Source organism: Typha latifolia, chromosome 7 (assembly GCF_019914945.1).
Source record: "Typha latifolia isolate L0001 chromosome 7, TyphaL0001v2, whole genome shotgun sequence".
NCBI classification, from domain to species: domain Eukaryota; kingdom Viridiplantae; phylum Streptophyta; class Magnoliopsida; order Poales; family Typhaceae; genus Typha; species Typha latifolia.
Window position 1 is genome coordinate 12,001,736 of NC_133092.1, and position 20,705 is coordinate 12,022,440.

The window sequence follows — 20,705 nt, forward strand, 5'->3', positions numbered from 1 at the left end:
GATCCGAGTCGGGTCGAATAGCGGGTCGGGTCGGAGTTAATCCAACCCGTTTTCATCCCTACACTAAACCCATCTATCTCTACCTCTCTCCCTCACTCCCTCTTCATCAGCCACCATATCCATCTCCCCCTCACTCTCTCCGACCTCTTCACCGTGCCGGTTGCCGCTTCCTCCGGACGCCGCCTCACGACCCTTCGGTCTTCGCCCTAGTGAGTTTGTTTTTTCTTTGTCTGCGTTTCCTCCCTCTGTCAATTTCTAACAAAAAAGAGGGATTTTGATCACATTAAGCATAAATTAATTTAGGATACAATTCGGGTGCCACACTTGAATCTAGTACAACAAAAGGATAAGAACGTAGCCGGCAATATAATTTATAAAAGGCAACCTTTATCTGCCTTTTAATGATTAACAAGTGAACTTTTGACCTTTTAATTTCAGTTTTTTTTACTTCTATTGACCAGTAACTACTAGATATGGTTGGCATATTAAAGTAGTATGCTCCTGACTCTTCAATCTTTATTTTTGGCACGATATTTCCCAATAACAAGAATGTCAAACTTAGTTGAACTTTGAATTTCTTTCCAAGGATATATGAAACACCAATTTATTAAATAATATTAACAGTGAGCTCTATTAAGTATCTCTAATTGTTCAGGTAGCTGCCTCTGCATTTCAATTTGCAATTGAAGTGCTTCATTAGTTCATTTATCTGCATGGTTCTGAAATGAGCATGTAGTTAGTAAATTATACCATGGCACAATGATGGAGTACATTTTACTGTCTCTTATTTGTCTGTCTGGTTCCAATGTTCAAGTGGCTCATTGATGATCCATTGGCTTCAGTTGTTCTATGTATTGTCAGGGTGCAACCTGTAAATGGTACATCTATTGTATTTGTAATCTTTACTTTTTCCATAACCTAGTTTGAATTTTGAACTTAAGGGGAGTCTTACCATTTTTCATATTTCCACTATTAGCTTGTGCTTGAAGATTCTTACTCAGCCTGTATGTCTAGGAAACAGAATGGCCCATGAGCCTCATGACTGATTTTGGTATCTTCTGCAAGAGGATATTTAATATTAGCTGGTACCTTTGTATTTATCTTATTAAAAATGCTGAGCTATACATCGTTACACTTACTATCTGCTCCTCCGAGTGGATTCACTGCCTCTACAAAACACTCATAGAGCTCCACTGTCCATTTTAATCTTAGCTTTTACTTTATGTTTTAGTTGATTAATCTAGTTTCTTTACCTCAACTTTCTCTTTATGGTGTATGTACATCATATCTCTTATTCACTTATTTCTATCTATTTCATGTGGATGTTATCATATGAAGCTTTGGATGGATCATCTACCTGCCTACTCCTATCTATTAATGTTTAGTATTATGTGGTAAATGAAGATTTCGAATGAACTCTTAGTATCCAATATGTATTCATATTCATTAAGATATGGTTTTTATTCGATATATATCTACATCTGTTTAAAATCTAATCCATATTTGATAAATTTTCATATCCATTTTATTAAGATATAATTTTAAATTTTGCTATTTGTCCAATATTCATATTCGTATCCATATCTAAATAAAAAATATAGATCCGGATGTGATTTGAGCACTATTCGACAGGTACTTTTCGATCCATTCTTACCCCTAACGCAACTCCACCTTGAGGCCTTTGATGACTCCTTCCTCCACAAATCAACCTATCTGATGTGAAACAATAAAATTGTGAGGGTTCTAGGAATGACGATTGATAGAAAAAGGAAAGGAATAAGATTTTATACCTCCATCCTCAACTAGGGTTTCACACCCAAAAGTAAATTTCAAAAAAATTCATTTCTTTATTAATTCCGACTAAGTAAAAAAATTGGCCTATTTATAGATTTCACAAATGATCCCCTGCAACACTCATATGGCTTCAGTCCAATAATTTCTTATCACTCTAAGTCATTTTGATCAAGCCAAATATCATCATATTTAGGGATATGCTTCACAATTCACACCTCCAATTGAAGCTAGAGTTTCACACCAAAATTTTTTTGATGATAAGATTTATCCTTAGTGACTTCGAGCAAGTGGCTGAAACTTTTCTCACACTACTCTAGCCTATTAGGTTCCTAACTTTTTAGGTCACTTCAATCAAGCCAAACATCATCATACTTATGAATAGGTTTTATACCTTCACCCTCAAGCTAGAGTTTCACACCCTAATCTTTTTGATATCAAGATTTGTCCTCAGTTTCAGAAAAAACACCGATTATGGGGATGAGAAAAGGAGTCGATAGGGACGTGGCAGTGGTAGATAGGGTTGGTGGCTACGAGTAGGCGATGGAAGGTGGTGTAGTTTAGAGAAGATAGCGTTGGTTGTGTTGGAGAGTAGGGGTGGCAATCAGGTGGTGTTAGCCGGGCTCGGGTCAGGTCATGATAATGCAAATATGAATGTCTCGTTTATTAAACGGGTCAGAATTTTTTAACACTAACATGATTCGTTTATTAAACAGGTTACATGGTCATAAATAGGTCTTCAGATGGCACAAACTATTTATTTATTTTTATAAATTATTCAGGTTATAAATGGGTTGTAAACGGGTTTATTCAGATTATAAACGGACTTTTTGTGTTATAAATGGGTTAATGGTATCATAAACAGGTTAGTTAGGTCATAAACGAGTTATTGTGTCATAAACTGGTTGGCGGGTAGTGAACTGTTTGACGGGTCAAGTCATAAATATGTTAATTGGTTGAGGTAATAAATCTGAACATGACCCATTTAATAATTGGGTTAGATGGGTTGACCCGTTTATGACCTGAATCTAATTAGACTAAACCCAAACATTTTTAAAAAGTCAGGTTGTCATGTCGGGTTATAAGGTCGGGTCAACTTTTGCCACCCTTAGTGGAGAGCAACGCTAGCAGTGTTAGCGTTGGTGGAGAGTGACACTAGCAGTGACACCGTTGGCGGAGAGCACTACTGGCGGCAATGGCATCGCTAAAGAAGTTGATGGCTGTGAGGAGTTTGGTTAAGGAATCGGGTTGTGGTTGGCTGTCGTTCACCATGGTTTCGGTCACCAGCTACCCTGTCATTAGGTCACTAACTTCCTTGACCTTTCGGCACCAAAACTATTGAACTTGGGTATGATCTTTTGTCAAAATGGAATGATCTTACTTCTTCGGGTAGGTTCAAATATGCTGAGGTTGAAGATGACTTAAGGTTAATGAGTGGGAATGAGATTAGGGTTAAAACTAACGGGTGGGAACCTTGATTATATCCAGGAGGCAAATAATGCACTATTTGATTGTTAGCTGCAAAATTATAAGACTTAATATAATACGGATTCCTAGCAAGATGAAAAAGTAACTCAGCAGAGTAAAACATTATAGCTATTTCTAGGTGTAATTGATTACGAGAAACTATATTAAATGACTTTTCAAGAGCTGTTTTTCTAGTTGTCCTTCTCTTCTTTGGTCTATAGGGCATATTAAAAAATAAGTTCCAAAGGGTATACTAGAAGTTCCAATGCTGAACTGACTTTGGCAATGATATTGATTTTGGCATAGAGTTCCTTATTTTTAATTCAGCCTCCTCCTCAATCCTTTTCATCTCCATGATATGGTGACTATTTACTTTAGGACGTAGTTTGATTTCGTATCCACTAATTCTCATCACATGCGTCTTTACTCTATAAGAGATCCTTTATATATATTTGCTGACAATAATTGCACTGAAACCTAGTATTTCATCATCTTTCTTTCAACTTTTCTAATTTAGTTACATATTTTCAAAGTGGGGCATTATCTTCTGCCGCCACATTAGTAGTACTAGCATTCATGCCTTTAATAGCCATTTACCTATGGTAAAAATAAAACAGAGAAGTTCTAACACGATAATAATCTAACTGTTACTATTAAGATAAGCATTCTAACATTCTAATTTAACATATAATTGGTTTTTCTTCTCTGCAATAAAAGAGAGAATTTCTACTAACCATTCCACAACAATTTAACATATAGGAGAAGAAAAATCCAAAGAAAAAAAAATGCACAATTTCAGAGAAAAAATTCAGAGAACAAGGGAGAAAAAACTGAGAAAAGGAAAAGAAAAAAAAAATTGTGAAATGAAACTGAAAACAGAAATTGAGAAGGGAAAAGTGGAAGAAATTAGGTGAAGAAAATTTAGAGAAGAAACTGAGAAGAAATTGCAAAAAAACTGAGAGAAGAAATTGAGGAAAAAAAGAGAGACAACTAGAGGGAAAAGAAATACAGGTGTGAGAGAGTGAGAGAAGAAAATCGACGTCGTTCTCGACTCGTTGCTGTTGTGTGCCGAGAGAGGGGGAGAATGACGTCATTGTTGGCTCGTTCGTCGAGAGAGATATGGAGAGCGACATCATCATCTTCTCGTTCGTCGAGATAGGGGGAGGATGTTGCCGCCATCGACTCGTTCGTCGAGAGAGGGGGAGAACGATGTTGTCTCGGTCATCGAGAGAGAGGGAGAGACGAAGAGGGGCTAGGCACAAATCGATTAGAGAGGGAGAATGAAAGGAGGTGGGGAGGTGGATAATGGGTTAAGTTAACGGGTTAGCTTAACAGGTTTATGAAATTAGACCTGCCCGATTACCTATTAAGCCCAAAACATATCCCTAACTTTCCCTAACCTATCCAGCTGTATCTGAAAATTAAAATTAAGCATTTTAATTTTGAATACTTCAAAAACATATCGGATATGTATCTGGGCCATATCCAGCCAATATCAGTATCAGTATCCGTTACATATCGGATATGGATTCCTCCCCCTTTTTTGCGGTATTTGTGCTTCCCAGTTTGTAGAACTTGTAGTTTGACACCCCTCATTTCTATTTGTAGGTATTTTTAGTGCCAAAATGAGTTCCTCATAATCAGTGTTGAGTCAGCTGAGGGACTTCAGAAATGGTATCTGAAATGGCTTGGTAAGAATCCAGGAAGAAGCATATGCAATTTGGAACAGTGGATAATGGACAGTGGCGGGCGGCATGCAGTGGTGTTGGCAATTATGTCAAAAGTTGCATAAAAGTTGTGATGGTGTGGTACTGTGGTTAGGCTGCTTGTTTGCACCTCCAGGTGTGTGGGCGTGCTGGTACTTGGCCAGGCTCAATGGTGAAGGGCTGGAAGAAAGAGATTACTCAAATGGCTTTCTTTTGGGACATTGTGTGCCAATGTTATTGTTGCATGTCTTATGGCAACACTTGCAGTGATAAGCAAAGCGGTATATAAGCACTTAAAATATCAGCTAAGATGTATTGATTGTTTTTTATTATGTCAATGTTCATTAAAAACCATAAGCTCTTCTTAGACGTACACATTCGTAAGTCTGAAATTTCTAAAGATTTTATTTTCAAGTAATACTGGGTTATCATACTATTGAGTTGGATATTATGAGGTTGTTTGCCACTGTCCACAATTTTGTGTTTTGTATTTATTATTCTCTTTTCCTGTTTACATATAAAATAAAACATCTGAATAGTCATAGTTAAATCAGTTTTTCTTCTCTCCAGTCTCCACTTCATCCAAAGTTCTTTTATTTTAAAGAACTGTGAGGTTATTTACTTAGATTGTAATTTGCTTTTCTTTTTCAACATTCTGAACCTTGACAAGATAACATACATATAGTGAAATCAGCTTTCTTTTTTTTTCTGAATATATCAATTTGTTGTTTGCAGGTAAATACAAAGAGGAGCGAGATCATTTTGAGTGGAGTTCAGATGGGCTTTTATATGCTGCAGCCACCTTCCTTCTCTCATTTGCTATGGGGACTTTGATCTTCTCAGTACCAGTTTGGATAAGCATTACAACTAGCTCATTCATCTTGTTCCTCTGCAGACACAAAGAGGTACCTTTCTATGATCACTACTAATTACTTGTGATTGTGCCATCTTGGTCCCTAGTTGTCTTTGGGACGTGTGACAGCCACATCAAGAGGACAGTATTTGTAAGGATCCATGGGCTTCATTCTTTAGGAGTTAAATTGCTGTATGCGTCTAAAATGTTGTTGCTCTTATTTTAGGAGATAAATATTGTAGTTATCTTGTATCAAATTACAATTGTTTGCTTTGGCATTGCGCACACCGGTGCCCCTTAATTAGCAAATAGTGAAGAATTTTTGTCAGGTTGAGTTTATCTATGTTCATAAATATCCTGATCGGATTACAATTTCTCTAAGTAGTCAAAATATGAGATCCTTGTATCTCTTTCGATAGTCAGATGGGGCTTTACATACGATCTAGTGGGAACTGCTGAGTATTATCCAGTTAGAAGTACAAGATCAGTACATTTCACATAATTGGTGAAGGCTATCAGTGTTGTAAGAGTTCTAAACAATCTTATTTATCTCTGTTTTAAGAGTTGTAAAGTACAATCTTATGTATATGGTAAAACTTCCATTTTCATGAACTGCTCTTACAGTGATGATTTAAGCTTCTTCTATGTGTTCTCAAGCACATCCTGCATGATTACACTTTTTTGGATTGCATTCACTAATTCTTTACTGATGTCTTACATAAGTAATTCATATTTGAGAAATTTGCACACCTTCTATGATTGACTCCAACTTCTTTTGTAAAGCCGGTCGCGTAATGGTCTCATGCAACGGAAAAGCAACCATGATCCACTGTGAGCAGTCATCCTATTCAGCTTCTTCAAGAGCTTAACCAACTGTTCTATCATCACTCGCAGCCTAATTTGCCCTGGCACAAAATAATGTGAATGAAGCACTGCAAGACACAACCGAGTGGGTTGATTCTTCTCTACTCCAAAGGATAGATAGCTTCTGTGTACTTTTTGATGTACAAACAGTGAAATATAAATTGTACACAAGAAATCGAATTATAGATCTTGACAGAATGGGGCCAATAACTATAGAAAATTTTTTATTAGGACGATAGAATTGTAGTAATTAATCCGTTTTAGTGAAAAGTTAAAAGAAGATATTAATTTACCTGATCTATACTAGAAGAAGAAGTTGATTATTTTTCTTTGAATAAAGTAAAAGAGTATCTAAGCACAAAGTTGGGATTGTGGCAAGAAAATATTGCTTCAAAAGTAGATATTATTTTATTTTCTCATTTTGAGTAGAAAGCTGCTTCCTAACAATTAAATTGGACACAATGTATGAATAGATCATTTCTCTGCCTACGTACTAACATAATAACATATTGCAATGATCAATAATAATTGCTATACTTTAAAAGTCGTGCCGGCTTCTCCTTCTACCGAGATTCATGTTGCCGACGCCGAGTTTTCTTTTACCAAACTTCTGGTACAGTTGAAAAATTACAAAAGCACTGTACTATTTAAATTATTTCCTAGATTATTAACAATTTTTACTACAAAAAATAGCTTTCTGGCCCAAGAAAGTGTTTCATAAAATATGGTAAAAAGTAAAAAAAAAATTAAAATTTGAATGAGCATTGATATTTGCGTCATGAAATAATCCTGATACGTATAAAATATAAAGCATTGGAAATAAAAATGAATCCTGATGCATATAATATTTATAGCATTGATACCAGCTTAATCAGCGGAAATCCTTGTGTGCATGAATCCAATGCATCAAGATTAGAAACCATTAAATTTGAATACAAATTCTGGATCATATGTATCGATGGGAAAGACAAAAGGCATAGAAATGTACAAATACGAGTTGTTTTACCAAATAATAAATATGTGCAGAAGAGATAGGAATGTTTACATATTTATGGTGTACATCTTGGTATATATATATATATATATAAAAGTCATTAGGGCTTGAGAAAATAATCCTGAAAACCACACTAATAAACTGCATCACAACCGTCAACCAGATAAGGCTTTGGATCTATCACTCCTCATTTGCTGCAAAAAGAAAAAGAAAATAACATATTAACAATTAGATCGATGTGACAGACAATATGAGACTTGTAATTAAATTGAAAAAGTAGGAATTTTAAAGCATTAATTCAAAAGGGCAAGATCTCATTCCCTGCTCTGTTTGGGGTTTCATATAATCAGAAGAAAAGAAAAAGAAAAAAGAACTAGCTGGTCTAAGACAGCTATATATTATAGCTAGAATTATTATAATTTGTACTACTTGGGACTTTGTTAACGAATACGAATCTCTACACACTCCTCTATATGTATCACGTATCACTGTTACAAAGTTATAAAAGAGTAGATGCACGGAGTGAATCAGATTGAGACAATTAACGCAAAAGATATATATAACTGGTAATTCGAAAAGAAATAATTTAGAATCATTTTAGTCATTGAGTATATATATATATATATGTGTGTGTGTATATAAATGTGCACTGACCTGATTCGTTGGGTACAACGATTACCTTGCATCCATTCTCTTTGAGTTTTTTGATACTGTCCATGGATAGGCTATCCATTCTAGACAAATGTAACTCTTGAAGGGACGTGAGGTGTTGCAGTCCCTCCTCAGGAACCATCCTCAGCTTGGGGCAGAGGGTTAGGCCCAAGCGGGTGAGCCTGGGCATCGACCTTACCTCTACCTTCCATTCCTCAATAGAGCGAAGTCCCCAAACCGTCAGGTTTTGCAGCCTAGGGAACCCGTGTGAAGAGCAGCACATGCTCCTCCCAATATAAGCGTTATATCTTAATTGAAGCACCACGAGGCTTGGAAGCTTCTCTAGTATTGGCATTGGGTCTTCTTCCAATTTACAAGCTACCAAACAGAGCTCCTTGAGGTTTTGTGGGAGAAGGTTAACATTTGAGAGCCTCCTTTGATCGGTCAGTTGTCCGAACAATGTCTGCTCGTGAAGATTTGGGAACTTGAAAAATACCTCCGAAGGGATTTTATCGGCAATCAATGTCAACGAGACAAGTGTGGTCATTCCTACCATCAATGATTCGATCGTTCCTTCCCAATTATATTCGCCAACAAGACCACATCTTCTAAACATAGCAATACGATCAGAGCAGCCATACGTGAATGAAGGTGATTCTTCTATGCACAAAGTATGCAAGCTTCTTTGTTGGTTAGGCTTTGGTGGAATAAAAACTGCTACATTCCCCAAGTATACATTCCTCAGTGTTGGGATGTCCCAGAAAGAACTCGAAAGACATCTTATAATTGTCCCGCTTGCATCCAGAGTTTGCAAGTTTAGAAGATGGCGCCACATGGAAGAGGGAAGCTCTATATTCCAGCAGTCTCTAAATCCAAGATATCTTAGATGGATCATTCTTTTGATTTCATTATGAATCTTAATACCTCTTAAGCCCTCTAGATGGAGCACACGTAGGAACCTCAATCCACCTAGGCACGGTGCCGACTTTATCTCTCCTAACTTGAAGGCTAGGAGAGTCCGCAGATTTGGTACAACACCACCAAGTTTGTCATCGAAGAAGCTATGGAGAGTAACACGGCATGCTGGCATTGCATCTGAATTCATCGACTCGACATCCGTATGGCTGCTGCAGACTTTGACGAACCCATCATTTCCTCCCTCTTCGATAGCCCAGTTACGTAGCACATCATGGATGCGAATAGAATCAATCCATCCATGCGCAATGCTCCTCTCAGTAACTTGGACCAAGCACCTCTGGACCAGCTCATCCAATACTCTGCGAGCAGTTTCTTCTAACTCTTCTCCTCGTCTATGCGGCACAAAGCCCTCGGCAATCCACAGCTGACTTAACGTCGTTACTGGAATTTCATAGTCCTCTGGAAAAGATGCAATGTATAGAAAGCAAGATTTCAAGTAATAGTCTGGCAAGTCATGATAACTGAGAGCCAATATGCGTCTGGCGTTATTTTCATGGTCCAAGACTTCCCAGTCCATTTTCCCAACCAATTTCGACCATTTATGGTACTCGAGGTTCTTCGACAAATAACCCCCTAAAACCACGAGAGCCAGAGGTAGGCCTTCACATTTCTCCGCAAGTTCCATCCCCAAACCCTCTAACTCATTTTTGGTGCTTTCGCTTACATCTTGATATGATGGGAAGGCTTTGCTGCGTAGAAGCTCCCAACTCTTTTCACTATCTAAAAGAGTTAGCTCATGAATTTTTATTTTCTGGTTCACATGTCTAGCAACTTCAAAAATACGAGTAGTCAATATAACTCTACTCCCTTTATTGGCCTCAACAAAGACACTAATAGGATTTTGAAGTTGGTTCCATGTGGTAGTTTCCCACACATCATCAAATACTATTAAGAATCTTTTCTCCTTTAGGAATTCCCCAAGAGTCTTTCTCATTTCTTCTTCTCTTTTATCTATTTCTTCGATATTTTTTTTTGTGGTCTGTTTTATGATTTCTTGCAACAGATAAGAGACTTCATACGTCTGAGAAACTGCTACCCATGCAACAACATCAAAATGCTGCTTAACTTGGGAGGAATCGTAAACTTTCCTCGCAAGAGTGGACTTACCCAGACCACCCATCCCGACTATAGAGATGACGGTGAGTAGTTGGTTGTCCGGATCGACCAGTTGCTCCACTATTTGGTCTCTGTAACTATCAAAGCCTATGACATCCACGTTATCATCAGAATCAGGAGAGAATAGCCTCCGAGCACGAAGAGTCTCATCCTTGGAGCTATTCTCCCCGATTTCGATTTCGTCTATCTTAGCAATATCAAATTTGGATGTGCTATCAAAGATGTTGCTAAGCCTTCTATTTATCTTCTCGATCTTTACACCAACATCATGAAGTTGCTTCGAATCACTAGATTTATGGGCATACCTTGTTAAGGCTCCCCTGAAGCCTCTCTTCATGTTATTCCTCCTGGTCATGTAGTTGGCCATCTCTAAGACATTCTCGGCATCATACGCTACGTCTCGTAGGTCACGTACCCAATTTTTCACCCTGGCATCTCCGTTCCTCCACTTGGTATCTGCGTCCTTGAGGAAGGATTGCAGTCGCCTCAGCTCTCTTTTCATTTCCGCCACTTGCTCCGGGACACCACGCAAGAAGGATGTTTCTTGGATCATAGGATTGATGACGAGGTTCTCAAGAACTGTAGATAGAGCGCTCTCGGCCATCTCTTCCTCCTAGCTCGCTTTCTCTCTCGCTCTCTCGCTCTTTCAATGGGAAAATTGGTGGGGAATTTGGCAGCTTTCTGAGAAACAGTAGTATTAAATTAAGGTAGTGTGCTCCAAAATAAATATGACTTCCTTGTACTTGATAGTTGAACCATACCGGGTTGGGACTTGAATTGGACTTTTAACCCGGTTCGTTAAGAGGTAAAAGTCGGATCCTATTCAAAAATGGGTAGTGAACTGATTTTATATTCAAATCTACTATGCTAATGTAGCACCAACACTTAATTTTAAATGCAAAGCTTTTCAATTTCTCATATATTTATACATTGTAAACATATGAACTAACTGTTTGGGCTCCTTTCGTATATCTCGATTCATAATCAATCCTAAATATGCAATCCATTTGAATTTGATAAACTGATGTGATTCATAATCGGATTCGGTTTTTCTAATCATCATTATCCAATAACATTAGGCTAGTGTTTAGATGCTTTAGCCAAGCAGCAAGGAAAGCGAAGTATCTCTCCTTGTCTTGCAAAGCATATTTTTTTTCTTTATTAAAGGCTTAATTATAGTGACACAAAGGTGTTAGCAAAGCATCTCTCTTTATTAAAGGCTAAATTATACTTCCCTGATTGATATCAAAAGCTTATCTGTAATTCCTTTCCAGACCCACGCAAATGCAAGCTAAGAGAAGGACGTTAAAAATATACATTTGGTATTTTGAATTAAATTTAAATATGTACTCAGTTTGGATGGATTGATTCTATTAGCCTTCCTGATGCTGGAAAGCGATGAGCAGATAAGGTGTCCACCATGAATGAGGAATTCAAGTTAATATTAACTTAATCTAGGAGTATAGTGAAGTGATATAACAGTAGGATATGTTTTGCTTATATTTTGTAAAATATAAGTACAATTCACAATTTGGGAAAATATAAATTATGAACTATAAATTCATACAAAGATAGGATACTAAATATAAATTGCAAGTCCACTCTCTAAAACTTAATTCGTTATTAAATTATTAAAACCGACCTCACTACTAGGGACAAAACTTATAGTAGTCTATTGTGCGAAATAGGGTAGCGGAAGCGAAACTCCAATCAAACGGTAACAATCTCAATGAAATAGTAAAAAATAAATCCAATACAATTAGGAAAAATCGTAAATAAGATGCTAATAGTAGAGAAATATTATAAATTAATCTAACCATGAATTAGTAACTCCAAATACAAGTAATTACAGAAAAAAAAAGATAAACACAAGATTTTATGTGCAAATCTTTCATCCACTATTTCAATATAAGTACAAAGAGTTTTCCAAACCTCAAACCATCTTAGTCTAATAGTGGCTATCCCTCTTAAATATTTCCCATGATTATTTTGTTATAAAACTCCAATTAGGAGGAAATTGTAGGCCTTTTGAATGGAAGGGCGTTCGACCGCTCATGCACTACTAGTAACCCATTATGTAGACCGTTCAAATGGGTGGACAACGTTTGAATATCAGATATCAGTGCACCATTGGGAATCTGTTCGAATACCTTTCGAACACTAGCCCCTTTTAAACTCTTGAACTAATCGAACGTTCGAACGTCGCTCAACCGCCTCCATCACGTTTGAATGAATAAACATAGTTCGAATGTTAGCACATAAATCTAGAATGACAGTAATCTGCAATGAACGTCGTTCGAACGCTGTCAACCTTTCGAACAGTTTTCTTGATTCAAGCAAATTTTCAACATAGTCAACATAGAATAAACAAGAACATATTAGAGATGTGAAAGTTAATAATATTTCAATTAAGGATGTCTTTGGTTGTTAGAAAGTAAGGGAAGAAAGTAAACATTTTTAAAAAATTTCTCTACTTTTGATGATTGGTTGTAAAAAATAAATCAAAAATATGATTTCCTTATTTATCAAAATCTGCTCCATTTTTTTTTTAGTTTTTTTAAGGAAAGATTTATTTCATTAAATCCTAAGTTAAACCGAGTATCAAATGATAGACAGCTCCAAAAGTTGAGAGTCCAACAACATTTAAGAAATAGTTAGGGTGTTACCCCAAAAAAAATGCTCTAAATTCTTAAGAATGAGGAAAAATATTATTCAACATTGCCTTGAATGTAAGATCTAAAGAGAGAGAGAAAGAGAGAGAAAAAAGAAGTGAAGATAGAGTTGGGCTTGGCTGCATTCAAGCTATTGTTACCTTATTAGGTGGAATTAGGGATTCAGAGTTGGGTTGGGCTGCATTCAAGGCTTCAAGTTATTGTTAGGTTGATAGAAATTTTTGGGCTTTGAATAATTGAATTGTAAGTATTCAAATTTTTAGCCCAATGTTTCTTGTGGGGGCTCACATGAGCACATTGGTTTTCCTCCAGGTTTGAATATATTTTGTCCCTAGTAGTAGTGAAGTGTGAAGTGAGATCAGTTTCAATAATTTATTAGGAAATTTTGTGGGGTTTGGTGGTGGATATATTTTTCGTTGAGGACTTGCAAATTTATATTTAACACCCTATCTTTTTATGTATTTATGATTTACACTCTATAATTTTTAACTTTTAGAGGGATAATTATATTCAAGCCCCTCTTACGTCCTAGATGGAATAGCTAAAAAGACTAAGATACTCTCTAAAAAGTTAAAAATATTTTAATAAACTAAAACTTCTCTCTTTTCTTTCATCTCAAAATATATGAACTCTAACTTCAAAATTTTGATGAAAGCAGAAAAAGAAGTATTATATATATATATATATATATATAATTTAATTAGGACATCATTAAATTTTTATTTCCCTTATCGAAATAAAAAATAGTAAGTTCATGCTAGTGAATCTTTTAGTATGCAAACTTGTTGATCTTGATAAAATAAAATTTTAAATCATTTGCCCGAAAGTGTAAAATTTTGACTTCCAAGTGTGATTTATAAATATTGAAAGTATAAAGTGTAAATCATAAATTAAATAAATAAAAATATAGGGTGTTAAATATAAACTTTGCCCTGTTTCTTCTATAAAGAAGACCATGATTGCATCAATTTACGAGAAATTTGTTGCCACTGGTATAAGTCCTCATTGATTTCTAATAAAAAAATAAAATTAAATACATTTTACTCCATTAAACTGCAGCTGCAAATATCACAAAAAACACCATAAAATGATCTTGCTTTTGTTTATATATATATATATAAAATCAAGAGACATGACCCTTGAGATCATAAAATTTATAATAATAATGAACTTAGATCCTACTTGATCATATAAAACTTACCAAAGAAATATAAAATTCTAGTTTTATTCAAAAGAAAAGCATTATTCAATTGTATCTCTATTTAGAAAAAATTATATTTTACAGTCCTATGAATATATTTAAATTTATTTCACAGGTTATAATTTTATTTGTATCACTATACCTTTTTATAATTATATTTAAATTAGAATTATTATATTTTTATCATATTTAATTAATCTAAAAGTGGGACGGTGGAGATCCGCTGAGTAGTAAACTAGGAGGCGATGTATTAAGAATTCTATTAATTTTGCAATTGATGATTTTTCTTTACATTTTGGATGTAATTTTTATGTTACTCCTATTCGAATTATGATTAAATTAATTCTCAATCTACGAATTTATTAAAATACTAGATTAAAGAAAAGTATTAGTCAAAAAAAGAGAAAAATATATAAAAATTTAGGAGTCCAATAAAAGAAATAGTTAGGGTGTTATCTGAAAAATGCTTATACAAAGAATGAAGAATAATCTATGATACATCTTAAATATAGATTCCATTTGTTCACCGCAAGTTCCTGGAACATAAGATCGAGAGAAGAGAGAGAGAAGAAGAGGGGAGGAGAAAAGGATAGGCTACTTTTCCGGTCAACGCACCGCCGTCCTTCTCCCTTCCTCCCTCCAACGTTCAAACCTTTCTCTTCCTCTCCTCGACGCCATTAAGACCCAAAGGTCCCACCTTTCTCTGAAACATAATTCGCATTCTCCCTCTCTCTCTCTCTAGATCGGCGTCGCTGGTGGCCAGGGGAGGATGGTGAGGTTACCATACCTGACGGCGCTCACGACTCTCTTCAGCTACGGGCTCCTCTTCGCGTTTGGGCAGCTGCGAGATCTCTTCCGGAAGCTCCTCGACTTGTCCAAATCCGAGAACCTTCAGGTGGGTCGCCTCGATTTCGAGATTTGTGTACTTGTTGTCCTCGCAGTTGGCTGGATTTGGTTTCCTGAGGTGGGTTTTGGTTGATTTTTGAATCAGGGTTACGCACCGATATGTTTGGGTCTGGAGGATTTCTACACGCGAAGGCTCTATCTCCGGATTCAGGTGGGTTCCTTGATCCATTCTTTTCTGTTGGGCGTTCTTACAATTCTCTTCTTTTCCTGGATAAAAATTGGAAAAAAAAATTCCCGTCTGAGGTTCTGTAATCAAAAGAGACCAAGAAGAAGATTCACGGACAATTTTGTTGGTTGAAATATGGGCACCGGCATTGTAAAATTTTTGTTTATGAAGGCAGTTTGAGATGTACTATGATGATTCGTATCTGCTCTTTTTTTCACCTTTAAAATCGTAGAAGAGAAAAGGATGAAAAAGGTTAGTCTGGTGCTCTTTAGGAGGATTATTCTACATTCGGGTATAGAAAAGAGTGTACGGCTAAAGGCGGTTACAAATTTTTGGGTTAGATGGAAATTTATGGGAAGCAAAATTACCATGCAGATAAAAGTAATTCTTTGAAAATAAGAAATGGGGTTTGAAGGAGATGTTAATAATCTTGTCTGGTTGTGTTCTAGGAAGTATGGATCACAAAGTTTGGTGCTATCATGTGATTCCACTATCTGCAGAGTACTTTGAACAGCAAAATGAAGATAGAGAAACAAAATAAAACTTTAGGAATGACCTGCGAATTACTAGTTGGCTTTAATAGATTTCTGCAATGTCAGGACTGCTTCGGCCGACCAATAGCTAGTGCACCAGATGCATGGATTGATGTGGTGGAGCGTCACTCAAATGACAATAACAAGACACTCCAGTAAGTTATCTACCACTTTTCTCTGTACAATGAATGATTTGGCTTGTACATGTATAATTGTCTCGCACATTCCTACTATGAACTTGTTTGCTACATAAGGGTTTCAATTCCTGTGAAGTTTATTAGTTTCTCATGCAGGTCATCAATCTTACATGAGTATTTCTTTGATGCAGTCGGACCTCGAACACAACCAAGTGCCTCAATCTTGGATCGTATAATTACCTTGGTTTTGCTGCAGCCGATGAATACTGCACACCTCGTGCTATCGAGTCTCTGAAGAAATACTCACCCAGTACCTGCAGTGTCCGGGTAGATGGAGGTAGAAAATTTATTTCCTCAAGGAAATACATGTTGCCAGTGTTTGAGATTTTGCTAATCCTGAATAATATCAGGCACAACTAAACTGCACACTGAGCTGGAGGAGCTAGTTGCACAATTTGTTGGAAAGCCTGCTGCTGTTGTTTTTGGCATGGGTTATGTGACAAACTCTTCTGTTATTCCTATTCTCATAGGGAAGGTTTGTATAAGAGCTGAAGTCATGTGAAATTGTTTTCATTAGGCTTGATTTTAATTTAACTTTATCGCTTACTGGATTTCAAAAATCATGATCGATACAGGGTGGGCTGATAATTAGTGACTCTTTGAACCATAATTCTATAGTGAATGGAGCTAGAGGATCAGGGGCGACGGTACGAGTTTTTCAACACAATAGTAAGTTCAGTTATCATAGTAGTAAAATACTCCAGTGATGTTGTAAGAGTTCACAACTTCAATTACTACATATTTCATCTGTAGATCCATCACACTTGGAAGAGGTGCTGAGAGAACAAATCGCAGAGGGACAGCCTCGTACCCATAGGCCATGGAAAAAGATTATTGTTATTGTTGAAGGAATCTACAGCATGGAAGGGGAGCTTTGCAATCTTCCTGAGATTATAACTGTTTGCAAGAAATATAAGGTTTGATTGTGTGGGCATGATAATTTCTTGATCTCTTGTTCCAACTATCATGTTTATGTAGTTATGTACTAACTATTGCTTGCCGTCTAGTCCTTTTTATTTGTTTGGGAGTCATATATTGAAGGGTTATCATATTGCAATGGCACTTTGAGTTTCCTGAGGAAGTTAACATCAATCTCAAAAAAATTCTATGGAGAAAATCCATTAGCTCATACAAGATGTTCTTGGGAATAGGTTTATACATACTTGGATGAGGCCCACAGCATTGGAGCTGTTGGAAAAACAGGCAGAGGGGTTTGTGAGCTCCTAGGAGTGGATCCAGCTGATGTAGATATTATGATGGGAACTTTTACAAAATCATTTGGTTCCTGTGGTGGCTACATTGCAGCATCAAAGGTATTCCTTATTCATCCACTATTCTACTTTTTAAGAAGATGGAATATAAATGTTAACATTCAGTTAATTTTCCTTCATCTTTCAGGAAATTATTCAATATCTAAATTATACATGTCCGGCGCATCTCTATGCGACTTCCATGTCACCACCTGCAGTTCAACAAGTTATTTCTGCAATTAAGGTTATTCTTGGAGAAGATGGCTCCAATAGAGGTGATGTATTGTTCACATAATTCAAATCTAAGATTCATTCACCAAGTTAATGCAACACTGTGCTTTCCTGAGAAGACTTCTGATATGTGGTCTATTTCACCTCAATAGGGGCTAAGAAACTTGCAAAAATTCGTGAAAATAGCAATTTCTTCCGATCAGAACTTCAGAAGATGGGTTTTGAGGTTCTTGGAGACAATGACTCACCAGTCATGCCTATCATGCTTTACAATCCTGCTAAAATACCTGCTTTCTCTAGGGAATGTTTGAGACAAAATGTAAGTTCGACAGACACAGCAATATTACTTTTGTTGTCTTACATGTCTTTTGTTGAAATTTCCTTGGAGGTCATCATGCATGATATATTCAACTTAACGCTTAGTGTTTGACCATTTGAAACTGTTCCATATTTTTCTTTTTCCGTGACTCATCTAAGTTTTATCAAAATACTTTTGTTGTAATTTAGTGAAATTTAGAAGCACAATAATAAGTAAACATGACTTCATATTTTTACTTGGCTTGGTTTAGTGAAAGTATTTTCAGAAGAAATTCCCTTAAACAGGTTATCTACTAACCCCACACCATAATAGTCACGATACGGCACAAATACATCACCAAAATACCAATAAACACTATAAAGTTCTAGATAGCTAACCAAGTTTCACAAAATATTCACAACACAATTCTACATCCAGCCATAATTTGTCTAGTACTTGACATCGCTGAAAACTTATCGTTTTGAAACAAGCCAATAAATGGGAAAATTGTATATTAGAATTAAGGTTCTAAAACTCAATACTAAAATTAGGATTGGTCATTCAAAAAAATAAAACATATTGACTGTATTGCATCGGCCGCTTATATCGGATCATACTATTTTATAATTAAATAAAATTTTAAATATTATTTAAAATATAAGAATTTTTTTAAAAATGTAGAAAAATAATAAGAAAATAAAAAATATTAATTACTCACATATGAAACATAAAAACTAAAAAAATGAATTAATTTACTCAAAACTTTAGTAAATATCGAGTTGGCTCTCCTTTCTCTTTTCCTTCTTTCCTCCCTTTGTTTCTCGCAGTGGGCACCTAATGCAAATCCTACGATCTCAATGTCTGCGACCTCAAGTTTGTTTGTTGTTATTTTTCTTTCCCCTCTATAGCTTGCCCCATCTCGCATTTCTCTCTCTACTCTCTCTCTAGCCTCTCCCTCTTTTTTCTTCCTCTCCTCTCTTCTTGTCTCTCTCTTTCTCTTCTTGTCTCTCTCTCTTTCTTTCTAATCTCTGTTACTACAGCAGATTTTCTGCTGCAGTAACAGAAAGTGAGATAGAGATCCGAATTATGTTCCTACCAGAGAGGGAGAGAGGGACCTGTTAAGTTGGAAAATCCAAAGAGAGAGAGAGAGAGAGATCCGAATTATGTTCCTACCAGAGGGAGAGAGGGACCTGTTAAGTTGGAAAATCCGAATTATGTTCCTATGGTATTTATTACACTTTCAAGAACATTTGGACTCTTGATGAGAAGCCAGCCCTGTGGCTTTTCACCATTATCCAATGTTTGGTTACCTATGATGAGATTCACATTTTGCAAGTGTGAAGTCGTGCCAATCACTTTAACAAAGCATTAGCTCTAATACTTCAGGATTTATATACAATGTTATACAGGCAAATGCGACACAGTATACCCTGCGCTAGACATTAATGATGTCATCTGTCATCTTTTAATAATTTGTCACTATTTTTATTTCTCAATGTACTTAGACAATGTTTATTAGCTAGACTGTCAGTACTGATATGGCATGCTACCAAAACCATGTAGGTTGCTGTTGTGACAGTTGCATTCCCTGCGACACCGCTACTGCTTGCCAGAGCTCGGATCTGCATCTCTGCTTCCCACTCCAGGGAGGATCTCATAAAGGGCTTGGAGGTAACTTAATATTTATCAGCAACTTGTTATTCCTTCATTAGCTGATTCAATGGATTGTCCTCCATTACCACCCTTATGAATAATATCAAATGGCCAATTTTCAGGTCATCAGCAGGGTTGGAGACCTTGTTGCAATTAAGTACTTCCCTGTTGAACAACAGAAGCCCCATGCAAGCGAGAAGCTCAAGAAGCTTGAATGAAGAAGTACTGATTGATATAGAGGAATGAAGCACCCAGTCCTGTATTTCTGTTGTCTTCTTTAGATCTAGTGAGTTTATTTGGTGGGCATGAGGTCCTTAATTCAATTATCAGGAGATGATTTATTTCCTCTGATAACTATTTAGCCTTTCAATCTCTGTTACAGCATATATGTACATATATTCGACATGGTGTGATGATACTCATTGTTCTTCTTCCTCTTGCTATTTCCTGAGTGGCAATGCAGAATCTTTCGAGTTAATGAGCTGTTTATGGCAAGTTGATGGTTTAATTAACCTTACTTGCTTATCCAGTTATTCCTTTTCTCTTCTCTTTTCCTCTCTTTCCTTACATTGCCCTTTTCTGTTTTCACAAAAGGCCAGACTGTATCATTATATTTTGCAGTTATACACCTCTTACAATTTAGCAGCCCCTTTTATCAAATTTCTAAGGTCATTAGATGGTAGAAGCATCAACCTAATCGACTACATAGTATTTGGGTTCTCTACCTTGTCTCATGGTCTAGTAAACTAGTCCCCACGCAAATTATCTTGAATTATCTAAATAAATATTAATGAGGCTTTATAGAGTATAATTTGCATGATAATTCCACCAAAAAGTCACATTGCTTGCAAACAAGAGCTATTGATGTGTATATGCATTTGTTTAACATTCGAAATATTTACACGATTATGGCAAATTATTAGATCTTGTTTGCAACCAACATAAGTGTTACTCCATTCTTACTAATGGGATTATAAAGTGAAATTCTCTTAAAGATCATATAGTTATTAGATATGGTCTCATGGAATAAAAATATGTGACATAAGTGCAAAAATTGATAGGGATGAAGCAATCACAAGAATATTATACATAGAGCAGTGGTAGAAGGAATGCACCATTCTAAGCTTAACAAAGATGAACAAGATAATAAAGATGATTTACTAACACTCTATCATTAG

The 20,705-nt window shown here is 36.2% G+C and overlaps 2 protein-coding genes and 1 long non-coding RNA gene across 5 annotated transcripts; 2 read left to right on the forward strand and 1 right to left on the reverse strand.

Annotated features, from left to right (window-relative positions):
- The first annotated feature begins 93 nt into the window (after positions 1–93).
- On the forward strand, positions 94–6,879 carry LOC140791673 (uncharacterized). Of its 2 annotated transcripts, XR_012109614.1 has the most exons (4): positions 95–209; positions 4,867–5,245; positions 5,700–5,869; positions 6,601–6,879. It is a non-coding gene; the product is annotated as an uncharacterized lncRNA (long non-coding RNA). The 2 variants fall into 2 exon arrangements; XR_012109613.1 differs by lacking the exon at positions 6,601–6,879 and having other exon boundaries at positions 94–209; positions 5,700–6,429.
- Positions 6,880–7,659: 780 nt separating this feature from the next.
- On the reverse strand, positions 7,660–11,098 carry LOC140791830 (putative disease resistance protein At1g50180). 2 transcript variants are annotated; one of them, XM_073142493.1, is made up of 2 exons: positions 8,355–11,098; positions 7,660–7,869 (listed from the first exon to the last, which is right to left on the reverse strand). In XM_073142493.1, the coding sequence occupies exons 1-2, from the start codon at positions 11,022–11,024 to the stop codon at positions 7,831–7,833; spliced, it is 2,709 nt and encodes a 902-aa protein (XP_072998594.1). In that variant the 5' UTR covers positions 11,025–11,098; the 3' UTR covers positions 7,660–7,830. The 2 variants fall into 2 exon arrangements, with proteins under 2 accessions (XP_072998594.1, XP_072998593.1); XM_073142492.1 differs by having other exon boundaries at positions 8,330–11,098.
- Positions 11,099–14,787: 3,689 nt separating this feature from the next.
- Positions 14,788–20,005, forward strand: LOC140792314 (long chain base biosynthesis protein 2d). Its single transcript, XM_073143234.1, has 12 exons — positions 14,788–15,188; positions 15,285–15,350; positions 15,965–16,053; positions 16,227–16,372; positions 16,446–16,570; positions 16,671–16,764; positions 16,849–17,012; positions 17,247–17,408; positions 17,494–17,620; positions 17,729–17,895; positions 19,438–19,545; positions 19,650–20,005. The coding sequence occupies exons 1-12, from the start codon at positions 15,063–15,065 to the stop codon at positions 19,743–19,745; spliced, it is 1,470 nt and encodes a 489-aa protein (XP_072999335.1). The 5' UTR covers positions 14,788–15,062; the 3' UTR covers positions 19,746–20,005.
- The last annotated feature ends 700 nt before the right edge of the window (positions 20,006–20,705 follow it).

What these genes read in the sequence shown, in the direction of transcription:
- LOC140791830 (XM_073142493.1), bottom strand. Translation starts at nt 11,024, where the DNA reads ATGGCCGAGAGCGCTCTATCTACAGTTCTTGAGAACCTCGTCATCAAT. An exon ending in TCAAAGAGAATGGATGCAAG is followed by an intron (nt 7,870 to 8,354) that starts GTAATCGTTGTA and finishes TTCTTTTTGCAG; the next exon opens with CAAATGAGGAGTGATAGATC.
- LOC140792314 (XM_073143234.1), top strand. Translation starts at nt 15,063, where the DNA reads ATGGTGAGGTTACCATACCTGACGGCGCTCACGACTCTCTTCAGCTAC. An exon ending in CCAAATCCGAGAACCTTCAG is followed by an intron (nt 15,189 to 15,284) that starts GTGGGTCGCCTC and finishes TTTTTGAATCAG; the next exon opens with GGTTACGCACCGATATGTTT. An exon ending in ACGAGTTTTTCAACACAATA is followed by an intron (nt 16,765 to 16,848) that starts GTAAGTTCAGTT and finishes TTTCATCTGTAG; the next exon opens with ATCCATCACACTTGGAAGAG.